Here is an 18,044-nt window from a genome sequence, read left to right as displayed (position 1 = left end):
TCCTGCCTCGTTCTGGAGGTCAGGCTGCTTTATTAGGGCACTGTTTCTCTTGGACTTCGCCAGTGATATTTCTGGCTCTGCTGTGTTCTGCTCTTGAGTGACCTGTTGTCTGCCCTGCCCCCTACTGACCTCCGTGTTCACCTGACCTGTTAACCTCCTCTGTTGTCTGTTTCCATCAGTGTCTCTCCTGCTGTCTCCCTGTTCGTTCCTTATCTGTTTACCTTTATTCTGTCTTGTCTTCCCATTCCCCCTCGCTTCTAGGCTCTGATTTCCCGGCTACTGACTATTTGCTTCCCTCTGACTACGTTTAGACTTTGCCCTTGTGTATTTACAAGACCTCATGTTGTGATACGGCTTTCTGACGATTCTACTGCCATCTGGTGGGCTTGACTAATATTACCACTGCTAGGGAATTCACTGCTCATACGTTTCCTCCACTTTTACGCCCCCTAGTGGTTTACCAGCTAACTACCTTCTCAGATAGTTTCAGGAATCCTCTCAGTCCCACATTACTGCGCTGTACTGCTATTGTACATCTTAGAGTACAGCGTGACATTTTGTCTCAAGTTAGAAAGGAGACGAAGAATTGTCTTGTTTCTTACTGAAGATTCTCCCTGAAGACAATTTGCATATTTCCCAGAGGAGCATTGCAGATATAAGACAGGCAGACAGATTGTTTTGCAAGGAGAAAAGTTTTCCCCTTAGACCCCACTATAGCTTCTCATACAGCTAGATCAGATCTCATACTTTGCCCTGACATGGGGCAATCACAAGCAAACACCGTGTCTGAAAATTGAGGCTCTGATCTGGCATAAATACTAAACACTATACTAAACTATACTATACTATACTAAATACTAAGTCATATGAATAGGGTCATTAAAGGGCCACTTTTGACTTTTAGGATTGCTACTTCTAATCAGTGGTGCTAGAGTTCGTCTCCTTCCTCCCTGAAGAGTCAATTAAGAAAAGTATAGACATTTAGAAATATACTGATCCAGTCATGGAAAAGCAATGCTAATTTCACAACATTACATCTATGTGGCTATATAGTTCACCATGTGAAGTTATTTTGTGGGTATAATCTTCATCTATACACAATTTGTATTATTTTTGCCTGGTGCTGTGTACACAGGGAAGGATAAATACAATAAACACTTTTATTAAAAAGTTAGGAGACTGACAATACTCATCTTTTCTCCCCCCACCTCCCTACACAGTGACCTCTGCACATAAAGCAGTCCAGGTGAGAGTTGTACAGTAAGGACGGGGCCACACGGGGGACTACTGTGATCCTTGCATGACACCTGGCTCACGCTGGCAGCACAGCGGGAGCCGAGAGTCATGCAAGTGTCACTGTGACTGAGGTCCAATCAAGCAATCAGACCACAGCTGCGGGGGGCGGGCCGACACTGAGGAGGGGCGGATCAGTGCTGCGGGGGGAGGGAGGGATTTATCTCTGTTAAAAATATACCCTTAAATATATTTTTCTTCAATTACGTGATAAGGCACATGAAAGACAAAACTTCAAAAAAATGTAGAAAAATAAATAGATGTATCTAATAAATTGGTTGCCAAAGTTCAGTTACAGAAAGGAAAAATAATATTCTTCGTTAGCTTACGTAAAGAGTTAATAATAGTCCATTCTAATCAATAGAAATCTTCATCCATCTTTCCTTGGTTCCTGAATAGAGTCATGCTGGAGACCTGACAGGCATGTCTTACTTCTTGGGTGAATGGATGGATGGATCCTGGGTCAGCTTTGACATGTGCAAGTGTGAGAGCCTTCTGCCCCCTCCCACCGTGTCTATATATATAGCTGTCCCAATCCATATAGGGTTATTCTGTTGAGAACAGTTACACATGATGTAATACTCTACCTGGAAAAATCCAGATAGAATATATATATCATACTATGTCAGCATTTATCTATGTTCAATACAGATACCTTAATATTTATTCCTTATAAGAACTGTTATCAATAAGCTATGCCCTCCAATATAGACAGAATTGTGAACATTTATAATATGTCCTATTATAAAGTGTTTGATAACTAGATGTATTAATTTTAATGTTTTTACAATCTCCCTCTCTCCTCTGTTGCCGGCTATTGCCATTCTTGCCCTGCACTCGCGTTACACCGGTGTACTGCGAGTGCAGTGAGATCTTTCTCTCGCCCCATAGACTTGAATGGGTGTGAGAGAAACAAGGATCGCATTACACTCGCAGCATGCTGCGATTGTTTTCTCGGTCCGATTAGGGCTGAGAACTAATCGCTCATGGGTGCTGGGACATAGAGTAATATTGGTCCTAATGCAATGCGATGTTTTATCACATTACACTCTCTCCGATTTTCATGCTGTGCATCTTAGGCCTAAATAACTGACTCCATAATTATGTAAAGAATGAATAAAACATAAAATACAAAAGAATACATGTATCGTTTAGCATTTTTCTAAATAGTATTGTAACCAAAAAATAAATTGATAATCCCCTAACTTTGTATTTCAGGGAGGAGTAGAAGATGAAATTTCTCTCTCTGCTTATATAACTATTGCCATTTTGGAGGCCAATGTATCTCGACAGGTAAGGTATAAAGTTTTGAAAATAATTTCACTACAAGCCAAAATGTACCGTAGTTTTGAGACAATAACATTTTACTACTGCAAGAGGGGTTAAAATCATATTTTTTGAATGGTCTCAATTTGGTTTAAGGCCTTGTGCATACACTGGGGGTTTTGATGAGTTATTTTCAAAATCTGGGAAAATATATATACAGTATTCTGAAATGCTGTATATAACAGCTCATTGGTGGTGGCCACAGCTTATAGGGGACAAATCTGGTGACAGATTCACATTAAAAGTCAATTGAAAAATGCTGCAAAGTGAACAAATTAGGACTTATCTGATCTTCACAGTCCTATAATTCTGAAAAGATGGGACTTCTTTGATGTCATTCACACCTTCACTCATTTATTGGTAGAAAACAGGTGTCAAGTTCTCCATCAATCCAGATTCCATTGACCATCTAGGTTCTGGTGCCTCCTGCCTCTTCTATCGTAAAATAACTCAGAAAAGTCTAAACTTAGTGCATGGAGGCAGGTCCAGAACCATCAGCAATACCCACGGGACGGACTCCTGGATGAGCTCCCCTAAAGTGGCAGCGGCACCCAGAGACTTGGTTTACTTCTGTGTCAGAGTCTGCCTAAAGGTCGCACCAACATCAATAGAGCCTGAGTGAGTACGCTGCTCTCCCCTGAATTTCCCTGCCTGGCCTGCAGCATGCTCCCCTACACCTCCACCATCCAGAGTCTCGGGGCTTCCCATACCCGTAGAGGGAACGTCATCTGGCTGACCCACTCCATCTCCCCTGGGTATTCCCATCGGCAGCGGTGGTACTCCCCTTACCGCGAACCATGGGTGGCTTCAATGGATAATAAGTATTAAAATTATCATCATAGTATAATATTTTCAAATAATATGTCAGGAGATGGATGTAGTCCAACAATTTTCTTAACAAACTAATTACGAATTTTAATATTTTATTATTTGTTTGTTTCTTTTATTGGATATGTTTATATTATTAGTGTTTCATATACATGATGTAATGCTATGCAATGTGTTTTATTTTGTTTTTATTATAACTGTTTTATTTACAAAATTTGTAAGCCTAATAAAAATTAATGAATCATAAAATTGTAATCAAGCCACACATCCAAGCCCACTTTACCTCCTGCCGCCTACAACTCAAAAATATTTCCCGGATTCGTAAATTCCTTTCCCAAGAAGCTGCAAAAACCCTAGGACATGCCCTTATTATCTCCCGCCTGGATTCTTGGAACCTCCTGCTTTGTGGCCTTCCTTCTAACAGTCTCGCACCCCTACAATTTATTTTACATTATGCTGCCCGACTAATCCACCTGTCCCCCACTACTCCCTGACCTCCCTCTCTGCCAATCCATTCACTGGCTTCCCATTGCCCACCGACTCCAGTTCAAAACACTAACCATGACCTACAAAGCCATCCACAACCTTTCTCCTCCCTACATCTGTGACCTAGTCTCCCGGTTCTTACCTGCACGTAACCTTCGATCCTCACAAGATCTCCTTCTCTACTCCCCTCTCATCTCCTCTTCCCACCATCGCATCCAAGATTTCTCCCGTGCCTCCCCCATACTCTGGAATGCTCTGCAACAACATATCAGACTCTCGCCTACCTTGACAAGCTTCAAAAGGAACCTGAAGAGCCACCTCTTCCAACAAGCCTACAACCTGCCGTAACCCTCAGTCTGATATAGCGCCGCACAACCTACTCTACCCTAACCTACTGTATCCTCACCTATCCCTTGTAGACTGTGAGCCCTCGCGGGCAGGGACCTCTGTCCTCCTGTACCAGTCTGTGCCTTGTATTGTTTATGATTATTGTACTTGTCCCTATTATGTACACCCATTTCACATATAAAGTGCCATGGAAATGATGGTGCTATAATAATAAATAATAATAATAATAATATTTGCCATAGACCCTAGGTTTTAGCTACTACAGCAATGTGGGTTGTTACCATGTAATGTGTAATGTAATGTGAGTATGTGCTTTCTTCCCCCCTAATGAAGCAGGGGGGAACAAAGCAAATTTGACGTATCACTAATGCATTTTCAACCTCCCCCATGTGAAAAATTTGGCTGTAATTGTGTGGCATGAAGTACCATGGCAAACCACTTGTACAATTTAACAATATTTTATCCATTGTTAGTACAGTTACATTAGAAATGTATGTCTTTTAAATATTTTCCGTTCTTTTTTAATTTCCTCTCAGGATCCCTTACTGAGCAATGCTCTCTCCTGTCTGATGAAGGCCTCTGTGAATGTCAGCAACGTGTACACCCAGGCTCTGCTGGCCTACACCTTCTCATTGTCAGGAGAGACTGAACTCAGAGAATCTTTCATGGAAAAATTGGAGGAAAAAGCCGTGCGAGGAGGTGAGCAAATATAAATCCACAAGTATACTGGTTAATTTATGGGACAAATTACCATATATTGTAAGTTATAAGAATATGAGACGTCTCTGAGGAGTACCATGATCGTAGAAAACCATTAGGACTGGGTTTATTTACCGTAACCTCAAATGTTCTAATAGCAATAAATGTCATTATTCCTAATAATATGCACCAAAGCTGCTACAGAACCTCTTTCTGTACACCAATAAAATGAATTAAAACTGTCACATTTTAAAAAATGGTGTACCATGTCTGAGATCTGTATTATGTTGCCCCATAGCTGGAGCCTCGAAATGTTTAGTACTGTATACCCTGCAGCTGCTGAAAAAGTATAGATGGGCAATGATTTACATGTCAAACACTTTGAAATGTGATTTGCTGTTTGCAATGAAAAACAAATACTTGCCCTCCACAATTTACCACACTGCGGAAGCATAACACAGTGGAATAACATCATTTAGCGTTGCCTTTGCGGCCTACCCATAATGCCCTGTAGCTATGACATGTAACAGATTATCACATCTTGTACCGTGGAGGTCAGTACCTGGGACATCACAGATGAGCGGTTCACATTGGAGCATAATTTGTACAACAGAATCATTTTCCATCTCCAGAATCACTGGTTAAGTCTGTCTCTCCTGTAGAGTGTAAGATCTTATAATCTGCAGAGTCTTCTCTCTCCTGTAGAGTGTAAGCTCTTATGGTTAGTTGGACCTCTCTCTTTCTCCTGTAGAGTGTAATGTCTTATGATCAGGGGGTGCTCTGTATTTCTCCTGTAGAGTGTAGGCTCTTATGGTCAATGGGGTCCTCTATCTTTCTCCAGAGTCATTGGTTAAGTCTCTCTCTCTCCTGTAGAGTGTAAGCAATTATTTTCAGCAGTTTCCTCTCTCTTCTGTAGAGTGTAAGCTCTTATGGTCAGTGGGGTCCTCTTTCTCTTTCTCCTGTAGTGTGTAAGCTCTTATGGTCAGCGGTTTCCTCTCTGTTCTGTAGAGTGTAAGCTCTTATGGACAGTGGGTCCTCTCTCTTTCTCATGTAGAGTGTAAGCTCTTATAGTCAGCAGGGTCCTATCTCTCCCTCTGTCTTCTGTAGAGTGTAATCTGTTATGGTCAACTTGTTCCTCTCTCTTCTATAAAGTGTAATCTCTTGTAGTCAGCGGGGTCCTCTTTCTATCTTGTAAATTGTAAGTTATTTTGATCAACAGTCTTCTCCCTCCTGTAGAATGTAAGCTGTTATGATTATGAGTTATGAGTGTAGGTTCTTGTGGTCAGTCGGTCCTCTTTCTTTCTCATATAGAGTGTAAGGTCTTATGATCACTGGAGTCCTCTCTCTGTCTCTCTCTTTCTCCTGTAGAGTACAGGTTCTTATGGTCAGTCGGTCGTCTTTCTTTCTCCTATAGAGTATAAGCTCTTATGGTCAGCGGAATCCTCACTCTTCTGTAGAGTGTCAGCTCTTACGATCAGGATACGAGCAGGATCTCACTCTCTCCTGTAGCGTGTAATCTCTTATGGTCAGTGGGGTCCTCTCTCTATCTTGTAAAGTGTAAGCTCTTTTAACCAACATGGTCTTCTCTCTCTCCCTCTCTCTATCTCACTCGCTTCTGTAGATTGTAATCGCTTCGGATCATCAGGGTCCTCTCTCTCTCCTGTAGAGTGTAAGCTTTTATAATCATGATGGTCCTCTTTCTCTTCTAAAGGGTAAGTTCTTGTGGTCAGCGAAGTTCTCTTTCTCTCTCTATCCTCTTATTCAAGTGTATTTTATTAGCAATTACAAACTTTTCTGTATTGTAATTTGCATGAATTTATTCACTCGAGACATGAATTTTGGAAGAAAATTTTGCGTAAGCGGCGAATTGAAATTTCCAATGTTCCGCTCATGTCTAATTATTATAAACTAGAAGGTGGCCCAATTCTACGCATCGGGTATTCTAGAATTTACGTATTGTGTAGTTCATGTATGATTTTTGTTATATATATATATATATATATAGATGTTGTTGTGTGTAGTTACCAAGTGTTTGTGTAGGGCGCTGTACATGTTCTGGGTGTTGTCTGGGTGTGGCGGGGGGTGAGAGCGGTGTTGTATGTGTGTTGCGTTGTTTGTGGAGCGCTGTGTGTCTGTCGCGCTGTGTGTGTGTGTGTTGCGCGGTTTGTGTGGGTGTGGTGTGTTTTGGGGGGAGATATGTTTTGTGCAATGTGTGTGTTGTGCGGTATGTGCGTATATTTATGTATGCCGCGGTGTTTGTGTGTTGGGTGTTGTGTGTGTGCGGCGTTGTCTGTGTGTGTGGGTGTCTGTGTAGGGCGGTGTTTGAGGTTCCCAGTGTGTGTGTGGTGTGTTGTGTGTGTTGGGGGGAGGTGTGCACCTCCCATCGTGCTCCATCCCCCATGCTGCGCACCCCCCATCGTGCCCCATCCCCCATGCTGCGCACCCCCCATCGTGCTCCATCCCCCATGCTGCGAAACCCCCATTGTGCTCCATCCCCCACGCTGCACACTCCCCATCGTGCTCCATCCCCGATGCTGCGCACCCACCATCGTGCTCCATCCCCCATGCTGCGCACTCCCCATCGTGCTCCATCCCCCATGCTGCGCACTCCCCATTGTGCTGCATCCTCCATGCTGCGCACTCCCATCGTCCTCCATCCCCCATGCTGCGCACCCCCCATCGTGCTCCATCCCCCATGCTGCGCACCCCCCATCGTGCTCCATCCCCCATGCTGCGCACCCCCCATCGTGCTCCATCCCCCATGCTGCACACTCCCCATTGTGCTCCATCCCCCATGCTGCGCACTCCCCATCGTGCTCCATCCCCCATGCTGCGCACCCCCCATTGTGCTCCATCCCCCATGCTGCGCAACCCCATCGTGCTCCATCCCCCATGCTGCGCCCTCCCCATCGTGCTCCATCCCCCATGCTGTGCACTCCCTATTGTGCTCCATCCTCCATGCTGCGCACTCCCCATCGTGCTCCATTCCCCATGTTGCGCACCCCCCATCGTGCTCCATCCCCCATGCTGCGCACCCCCCATCGTGCTCCATCCCCCATGCTGCGCACCCCCCATCGTGCTCCATCCCCCATGCTGCGCACCCCCCATCGTGCTCCATCCCCCATGCTGCGCACCCCCCATCATGCTCCATCCCCCATGCTGCGCACTCCCCATCGTGCTCCATCCCCCATGCTATAATAGTTCTCCTATTATACTCAGAGAGGAGTATAATAGGAGGACTATAATAGGAGGAGTAGTCCTTGGGAGAGAGGAGTATAATGCCGGCTCCCTGCACATGTGTACCGGGATCCGGTGAACGCTGGTAACTATGATACACATCGGGTAACCAAGGGACCTTAGTTACCCGATGTGTATAATGGTTACCAGCGTTCACCGGCTCCGTCACGATCCCAGCAGTGCCAGACATACCCTTGCGATGCTGGGATCGTGACGGAGCCGGTGTACACTGGTAACTATGATACACATCGGGTAACCAAGGGACCTTAGTTACCCGATGTGTATAATGGTTACCAGCGTATACCGGCTCCGTCACGATCCCAGCAGCGCAAGGTTATGTCTGGCGATGCGTGCGGAGGGCCGAGGCGAGCGGGCAATCCATGCGGAGGGTGGGGCCAGGCCGAGGCGAGCGACCAATCCGTGGGGGGGCAGAGCCGAGGCGAGCGGCCAATCCGTGCGGGGGGTGGGGCCATGGCGAGCCCAGCGGCCAATCAGATTTGTGTCACCGTAAGGACACAATTTTGGAGCAAGACAGACAGACAGACAGACAGAATAAGGCAATTATATATATAGATGACTAATATGTCATCTCTCTATGGTCAAAATTACAGACGTAGCAGTATATAATCCTATTGTATGGAATATCTTTTGAAGAATTTCACAAATTGCTTAACTCCTTACAGATGGACAATTACACTGGAAGCGTGATTCTGCTCCTCCCTCTGAGGTCTCATACTGGTACCGGGCTCCCTCGGCAGAGGTGGAGATGACCTCCTATGTTCTCCTGGCTTTTCTGTCTGGTGCAACACCAGACATAGGCAAAGCTTCACAGATTGTGAATTGGTTGAGCAAACAGCAGAATGCATATGGAGGCTACGCTTCTACACAGGTAAGATAAGTAAATTATTTGCTGGTGAACATGTGACGTCCCTGACCTTAATAGGGTGTCACAGAGAACTACACCACAGTCCTTATGCAGAACTCACCCTCCATGGTTCTGGGATCCTAACCTTTGGTATTGCTTCCATCAGCATCCAAATCTTAGCCACACCTCACACCACACCCTGTCAGGCACACCAGGAGGAGCGGAGGGAGTTTTAGCTCCCTGGGAGACTATGGCTAGGTCGCAGATGGTGGTCTGGGACTGGAGGAGTCGGGGTATTGGAGAAGGGTACTCAGACTTAGTTTTGGAGAACGGTCAGCACCGGAGTATCTAGTAACCGAACCGGTACCAAGCACGGCGGGAAACTAGACTTTAGATCAGGGAGTAGCATCACACAACCTGATATTTCACCTGTGGAGGATAGTTTCTTTATGAACTTTCCCCAAGAGCTCAGAGATTGGAGGCACCAACACAACGAGGGGGATAGGGCTTTCCAGCTTATGCGGCCCACTGAAATCCCAAATTTCAGCCATCGAGAGCACAGCTTCTTAACAGTAGGAAGTGGGACCCCGACAGCTTCAAGCCGAGGGGTCACTCAGAACATCTAAATACAGTGCATGGAGGAAAGTTACAGACCATCAGCAATACCAACAGAAGCGGACTCCCGGACGAGCTCCCCTGAAGTGGCAGCGGCACCCAGAGACTTGGTTTAATTCTGTGTCAGAGTTTACTTTATGGTCGCATCAATACCAAAACGGCCTGAGTGAGAACGCTGCCCTCCTCTGCGTCCAACCTGCACTATGCTCTTCCCTACACCTCCACCATCCAGAATCCCAGGGCCTCCCATACCCGTTGAGGGAAAGTCAAGTGGCTGCCCTACTCCATCTCCCCCGGGTACTCCCATCGGCAGCGGTGGTATTCCCCTTACCGCAAACCACGGGTGGTGTCGTCATGAACTCTTATCCCCTGTAAATACCCCCTTTACATTTGAGCGGCTGCAAGTCCCGGGTCCGGAGATGCTCGAGCCACAGCAACCCCGGATCCGAGCAGTTCGACCGCTGCAGGGGCAGCACAAACACAGCAAGCTTTTATTATATAAACTGAAGCTGAAGAAATGTTTGAGTTTCTAGGGTTTAATCATGGCCATCTGTCCAGCTCAACAAGCTAAAGTAGTATTTTCATCACCTTTGTAAAATACATACATGTGTATATGCTCTACAAGAGTATCCGTAGGTCTATGTTCTCTCTGCATGTGCCAAAAGGTTGTCTATTTGGCATACCCAATGCCAGTGTGCATCAAAAATAGTTCCGATATATCCTTCTAATGGAAGACTCATTTGTAGTGTGAAAAAACCCAAAAGTGCTGGCCATTCCCACACATGCAGTTGATGTCTATCAAACACTCTTTCAGACAACAATTGTTTCGACCAGCCTCCATCGTAAACATCCATAGTAGAGTTGAAAGCGCCTACATGTTTATGTTCACAAGGAGGGGCAAATAAACTATGATTGGACTTTTTCTGTTGGTGAACAAAGGATTTCTACATGCCCAATCCTTTTCTGGGGCATGAGGTTAGTCCAGAAGACAAGAAATATTGTTTCAAATAAAATTCTCTAGTGATTTTGTTTTCTAATGTGTATGACCCGCTGTAGTTTTATAAGCTAACTTTATATAATATGCAGGTATAATAGGTGAAGACTTTAGAACTATAAAGAGACTTCTCAAGAATAAGTAGTACCACTTAGGCAAGAAGGAATCTCTGACGCTTGCTCATAAATCTCTTGATTTGCCTATGAAAAAGACACATGAACCAGTGTGATCATGTGACGCCCCTGGACTATCAGGACGTCACAGGGTATCCTACACTCTGTCCTACCGTGCAGTACCCACCTCCCTCTTGGTTATGGGTCCCTAACCATATGGTGTTGCCTACATCAGCTAATCAAAAGTCCTAGATACACCCTGCATCACACCCACCAAACACACCAGGGGTCTCCTACCTGGGGGGGGTCAGGAAGGGGAGGTGAGGAGTGTAGTGAGTAGTCAGTCTGGAAGTAGACCTCGAGCAGTAAGGAGCTCTGAGGAGGTCGGGAGTGGGGACTCCCATTGGAAGCTGTCTAGGTGTCAGACGTTGGTATGGGCCTAGAGGAGTGGACCCCGGTCGCAGGGGATCGTGGCAAGGGGCACGGATCTGTCGAGGAGGACAGCCGGCGGCCTTGCACCATCACCGGGCTGGGACCAAGGCACGAGGGGGTACGTTGACCCTAGGTCGGGGAGTAGCTTCAGGCAACCTGACAATTTACCTGTGGAGAACGGAGCCTTCAAGATTCATTCCCAACTGCTCCAAAATTGGGGTACTAGCGCAACGAGGGAGATCGGATTTTCCACTCAAAACGGTCCAGAAAATCCCAAGCGTGAACCCTGAGAGCAAGGTCCCACACTTAGTCATAGTGGGGAGTGGGACCCGGCAAGTTTCACACTACCGGGACCACCAGAGAAGAAAACTTAGTGCCAGGAGGCAGATCATGGATCACCAGGCAACACCATTGGGGACGGCACCGAAACTAGCTCCCCTCAGAGGCAGCAGTGTACAAAACTTTGGTTTACCCAGTTGTCGGTGTCAGCTTAATGGACTGAGTGAGTACGCAAGTGACCCCTGCATCCCACGGCCTTTACCCTATACAAAGTCCCGGGGCATGCCCCTACCCGTGGAGGGTTACAACACCTAGCTTCCCCCCGTCATCAACCCGGGTACTCCCCAATGGCAGCGGCGGTATCCCCCTCTAGTTACCGCATACCACGGGTGGCGTCACAAACTCTATCACAATCTCCCTGTAAATAGCCCCCCCTTCATTTGAATGGCCGCACGACCCCAGGTCCGGAGACCCTCGAGCCACTGAGAACCCAGATCCGAGCAGCCCGGCTGCTGCTACGGGGGCGGCACAATCATCAGACTGATTTGTGCACTTGAACCCCCAAGCTGTGTTTTTATGTCGGAGATGGCCTTGTAAAGTTGATGACATCACCAGGGTATTTTTTTCTATGTACTCTTTGTGACAACATTGAGGTTGAGAAAGTTAGTGATCCCAAGGATTATACCTTCTGTCATGTATGTATAATGTATCAGAAGTTTGTCTATATGCCGGTTACATTTAGTATATCCTTCCTTGTACTTGTAAATTAAATCCTTTTTGTTCTTTTGAAGGACACGGTGGTGGCTCTTCAGGCTATGGCCAAGTATGGAGAGATGACATTTTCTAATAAAGGAGATGTGAATGTGGCGGTCAGTTCCAAGTCAGGATTTCTAGAACAGTTTCACGTGGACAAGAATAACCGGCTCCTACTCCAAAGGGCAACACTATCTAAAGTACCTGAAGACTACACTGTGACGGGAACAGGAAATGGTTGTGTTTTTGTTCAGGTGAGGAGAAAACTAAAATTTTGATTATATGAACTCAACCAATTGTGAAAAATGAGCCTATTCATCAGTGGTTGCTATTGATCTAGTCATGGTAAGGTGTTCTTATGGGATGTCCTTCATGATAATTTGGGTTGTGTACCCTATACACCTGAGATTCTGTTTCTATTTCCAAACATAGACTTAGGGGTGCTTCACACACAGCGAGCTCGCTGCCGAGATCGCTGCTGAGTCACGTTTTTTGTGACGCAGCAGTGACCTCATTAGCGATCTCGCTGTGTGTGACACTGAGCAGCGATCTGGCCCCTTCTGCGAGATCGCTGCTCGTTACACACAGCCCTGGTTCGTTTTCTTCAAAGGCGCTCTCCCACTGTGACACACAGATTGCTGTGTGTGACAGCGAGAGAGCGACGAAATGAAGCGAGCAGGGAGCAGGAGCCGGCATCTGGCAGCTGCGGTAAGCTGTAACCAAGATAAACATCAGGTAACCAAGGTGGTTACCCGATATTTACCTTAGTTACCAGCCTCCGCAGCTCTCACGCTGCCTGTGCTGCCGGCTCCGGCTCTCTGCACATGTAGCTGCATTACACATCGGGTTAATTAACCCGATGTGTACTGTAGCTAGGAGAGCAAGGAGTCAGTGCTAAGCAGTGTGCGCGGCTCCCTGCTCTCTGCACATGTAGCTGCATTACACATCGGGTTAATTAACCCGATGTGTACTGTAGCTAGGAGAGCAAAGCTAAGCTCCAGACGCCGGCTCCGTGCAAGCGCAGCGTCGCTTGCACGTCGCTGCTTGCTGGGGGCTGGTCACTGGTCGCTGGTGAGATCTGCCTGTTTGACAGCTCACCAGCGACCATGTAGCGATGCAGCAGCGATCCTGACCAGGTCAGATCGCTGGTCGGATCGCTGCTGCATCGCTAAAGTGTGAAGGTACCCCCCAGCCAGCAGCGACGTGCAAGCGACGCTGCGCTTGCACGGAGCCGGCGTCTGGAAGCTGGGGACACTGGTAACTAAGGTAAACATCGGGTATGGTTACCCGATGTTTACATTAGTTACCAGCGCACACCGCTTAGCTTTGCTCTCCTAGCTACAGTACACATCGGGTTAATTAACCCGATGTGGAATGCAGCTTCAGGTGCAGAGAGCAGGGAGCCATGCACACTGCTTAGCGCTGGCTCCTTGCTCTCCTAGCTACAGTACACATCGGGTTAATTAACCCGATGTGTAATGCAGCTACATGTGCAGAGAGCCGGAGCCGGCAGCACAGGCAGCGTGAGAGCTGCGGAGGCTGGTAACTAAGGTAAATATCGGGTAACCACCTTGGTTACCCGATGTTTACCCTGGTTACAGCTTACCGCAGCTGCCAGATGCCGGCTCCTGCTCCCTGCTCGCTTCATTTCGTCGCTCTCTCGCTGTCACACATAGCGATCTGTGTGTCACAGTGGGAGAGCGCCTTTGAAGAAAACGAACCAGGGCTGTGTGTAACGAGCAGCGATCTCGCAGCAGGGGCCAGATCGCTGCTCAGTGTCACACACAGCGAGATCGCTAATGAGGTCACTGCTGCGTCACAAAAAACGTGAGTCAGCAGCGATCTCGGCAGCGAGCTAGCTGTGTGTGAAGCACCCCTTAAACTCAGCATATCCACAAGCATAACGATGTGTAGTTCTGAGGGGGTTAAACAAAAGTCATTGATTCCATAGGCCACTCAGTTGGATCATGCTCAAAAAAGATGAGTGCTTCTGCCCCATGTGTTGACTGGTTTATCGGGGTGACCAAGACAACCACCGATCAACTCTATGAAACATTGGTTTAAAAGTTCAGCTACTCTTGAAGGCACAGCTGAGACTTGGCAAACATCTAGGAAGCTCTTTTGCAAAGCCAATAAGAGCTCTAGATATACAGTGCCTTGCGAAAATATTCGGCCCCCTTGATTTTTTTTCAACCTTTTCCCACATTTCAGGCTTCAAGCATAAAAATAAAAATTTAAATTTTATTGTGAAGAATCAACAAGTGGGACACAATTGTGAAGTTGAACGAAATGTACTGCTTATTTTAAACTTTATTTAAAAAAAAATAAAAACTGAAAATTGACGTGTGCAATATTATTCATCCCCTTTACTTTCAGGTCAGCAAACTCACTCAAAAGTTCATCCAGTGTTGTCCTAAATGACCGATGATGATAATAAGCCCCTGTGTGTAATCAAGTCTCGTATAAATGCACCTGCTCTGTAATAGTCTCAGTGTTTTGTTTAAAGCACATAGAGAATCATGAAGACCAAGGAACACAATAGGCAGGTCCGTGATACTGTTGTGGAGAAGTTTAAAGCCAGATTTGGTTACAAAAAGATTTCCAAAACTTTAAACATCCCAAGAAGCACTGTGCAAGTGATCATATTGAAATGGAAGGAGTATCATACCACTGCAAATCTACCAAGACCCGGACGTCCCTCAAAACGTTCATATCAAACAAGGAGAAGACTGATCAGAGATGCAGCCAGGAGGCCCATAGTCACTCTGGATGAACTGCAGAGATCTACAGCTGAGGTGGGAGAGTCTGTCCATAGGATAACAATCAGTCTTACACTGAACAAATCTGGCCTTTATGGAAGAGTGGCAAGAAGAAAGCCATTTCTCAAAGATATCCATAAAAAGTGTTTGGTGTGTCTCCCAGCCACCTGGGAGACACACCAAACATGTGGAAGAAGGTGCTCTGGTCAGATGAAACCAAAATCAAACTTTTTAGGCACAATGCCAAGCGATATGTTTGGCATAAAAGCAACACAGCTCATCAACCTGAACAAACCATTCCTACTGTCAAACAGGGTGGTGGCAGCATCATGGTTTGGGTATGCTTTTCTTCAGCACGGACAAGGAAGATGATTAAATTGATGAGACGATGGATAGAGCCAAATACAGGACCATTCTTGAAGTAAACCTGTTGGAGTCTGCAAAAGACCTGAGACTGGGACGGAGATTTGTCTTCCTAGAAGACAATGATCCAAAACAAAGCAAAATCTACAACGGAATGATTCACAAATAAACGTATCCAGGTATTAAAAGGGCCAAGTCAAAGTCCAGACCTGAATCCAATCGAGGATCTGTGGAAAGAGCTGAAAACTGCTGTTCACAAACGCTCTCCATCCAACCTCACTCAGCTCCTGCTGTTTACAAAGGAAAAATGGGCAAGAATTTCAGTCTCTCGATGTGCAAAACTGATAGACACATACCCCAAGCGACTGCAGCTGTAATCGCAGGAAAAGGTGGCGCTACAAAGTATTAACTTAAAGGGGACTAATAATATTGCACGCCCCAATTTTCAGTTTTTTATTTTTTAAAAAAGTTTAAAATAAGCAATACATTTCGTTCAACTTCACACATGTGTCCCACTTGTTGTTGATTCTTCACCATAAAATTAAAATTTTTAACTTTATGTTTGAAGCTTGAAATGTGGGAAAAGGTTGAAAAAAAATTAAGGGGGCTGAATACTTTCGCAAGGCACTGTATTTAATAGTTACGCATCAACAATGTTGCTTCATCAATCCGCCTAACATGGCCTAATAAGTCGGAAAATTACTCCTTCACTGATGGATGATACTTTAATGCAATTATATGCAGTGTTCTGTTTTCTTCATTACAGTGCCAGTGTCAAGTATCATATCATACTTTTATATAACCGATATAAAATGTTATAACATTTTTTATGGGAAATTGCTCCTTTGACATTATTCCATTAACTCACAGGCTGTATTGAGATACAATGTCCCTCCTCCAAAAGGTCCGGCCACCTTCTCATTAAGTGTAAAATCATCCTCAAGAAGAGAATGTCTGGAACATCCTGTGACAAAATTTGAAATTCTTATCAATGCTTCGTGAGTTTTTTCTTTTTAGCGTTTATTCAATCTTTTACACCATATAGAGTAATTGCTCAAAATCTACTTAAAAAACAATGGCAAAAAGCAAACTTTTCTCAAAACTGCTAAGGCTGCTTTCACACATCCGGTTTTTGCAGTGCGGCTCAATCCGGCTCAAAAACCTATGGCGGCCGGATGCGGTTTTTGCTGTGGGACGCCGCATCCGGCGTCCATAGGCTTGCATTACAAATCCGGCGCGATACGTTTTTTTCGCCGCTGTGAGGTAGCGTCGTCGGCTGCGCTGCAGAAGACACGGGATCCAGGCACCAAGGTTCACAGCACACGGTTTATTCCAAAGAAAAAGTCCATAATAGTACATATGTGCCTTTCCGGCAGAGAACTCAGGGAGATGTGATCACTCCCTCACACCCGGCACACCTGCCCTTGTTCCTGAATCTATTTATCCCTCCCTTCAGCCTGTAGGGAAAACAGCATTAACCCTATAGTGGATTATCATGGAGTGAGCACAACCGGGGCGAGACATACCGGCCGTCATAGATAACCCCGGTCACAGTCTCACATACCCCCCCCCCTCAGTTCAAGCGTGCGGGGTTGAACTCCTGCCATCAAACACGGGCCGCGGGACAAGGCATCGGCGTTGCCCTGCAACCTACCGGCCCGATGTTCAACCGTAAACCGGAAGTTCTGCAGAGAAAGGAACCACCGGGTAACCCGGGCATTCCGTTCCTTGGCGGACCTCATCCAGACCAGTGGAGAGTGATCCGTCACCAAGCGAAACTGACGTCCCAGCAGGTAATAGCGTAGGGACTCCAAGGCCCACTTGATCGCCAGGCACTCCTTCTCCACTACGCTATAATTCCGCTCGGGAGGGGTGAGCTTCCTACTTAAGAAGGTGACGGGGTGTTCCACCCCCTGAACCACCTGAGACAGCACTGCCCCCAGGCCGACCTCCGAGGCGTCAGTCTGTACTATGAACTCTTTCCGGAAATCAGGGTTTACAAGAACGGGCTGTCCGCACAGGACCCCCTTCAGGGCCCGGAAGGAGTCCTCGGCCTGCGGAGTCCAGCGCACCATGACGGACTTATTGCCTTTGAGAAGGTCCGTCAAGGGGGCTGATAGTCCCGCAAAATCTTTTACAAACCTCCTGTAGTACCCCACGATACCCAGGAAGGCCCTAACCTGCTTCGTGGTCAGGGGTCTAGGCCACTTCTGGATCGCCTCAACTTTGTTAATTTGGGGCTTAATCACTCCTTGGCCTATCACGTAGCCCAAGTAGCGGGCTTCCGTGAGTCCCAACGCACATTTCTTGGGATTGGCTGTCAATCCGGCTGTTCGAAGCGCGTCCACCACCGCTTGTACCTGTTCCAAGTGGGTCTGCCAATCGGAGCTGTAAATAATGATGTCATCAAGGTACGCTGATGCATACGCCTGGTGGGGTTCCAGCACTAAGTCCATCAACCTCTGGAACGTGGCCGGAGCGCCATGTAACCCAAAAGGCAAGACAACATAGTGGAAGAGACCCTCCGGCGTAACAAAAGCGGTTTTCTCCTTGGCGGACTCCGTTAGTGGCACCTGCCAGTACCCCTTGGTCAGGTCGAGCGTGGTAAAATATCGCGCCTGTCCCAGCCTATCAATCAGCTCATCCACCCGGGG

General features: G+C 46.5%; 1 protein-coding gene across 1 annotated transcript in view; it reads left to right on the top strand.

The window, feature by feature from the left end:
* The window catches only part of LOC142312619 (alpha-2-macroglobulin-like), a 179,396-nt gene that overhangs the window by 153,274 nt on the left and 8,078 nt on the right, over positions 1-18,044 (top strand). The window contains exons 27-31 of the mRNA XM_075351614.1: positions 2,512-2,586; positions 4,818-4,980; positions 8,901-9,106; positions 12,307-12,522; positions 16,261-16,388. Coding sequence (XP_075207729.1) covers positions 2,512-2,586; positions 4,818-4,980; positions 8,901-9,106; positions 12,307-12,522; positions 16,261-16,388 — 788 coding nt within the window. The remainder of the gene's footprint in view (positions 1-2,511; positions 2,587-4,817; positions 4,981-8,900; positions 9,107-12,306; positions 12,523-16,260; positions 16,389-18,044) is intronic.

Source organism: Anomaloglossus baeobatrachus, chromosome 5 (assembly GCF_048569485.1).
Source record: "Anomaloglossus baeobatrachus isolate aAnoBae1 chromosome 5, aAnoBae1.hap1, whole genome shotgun sequence".
In the NCBI taxonomy this organism is placed as follows: Eukaryota; Metazoa; Chordata; class Amphibia; order Anura; family Aromobatidae; genus Anomaloglossus; species Anomaloglossus baeobatrachus.
The sequence above is the reverse complement of the archived record's forward strand: the minus strand, read 5'-3'. Positions and strand labels throughout refer to the sequence as shown.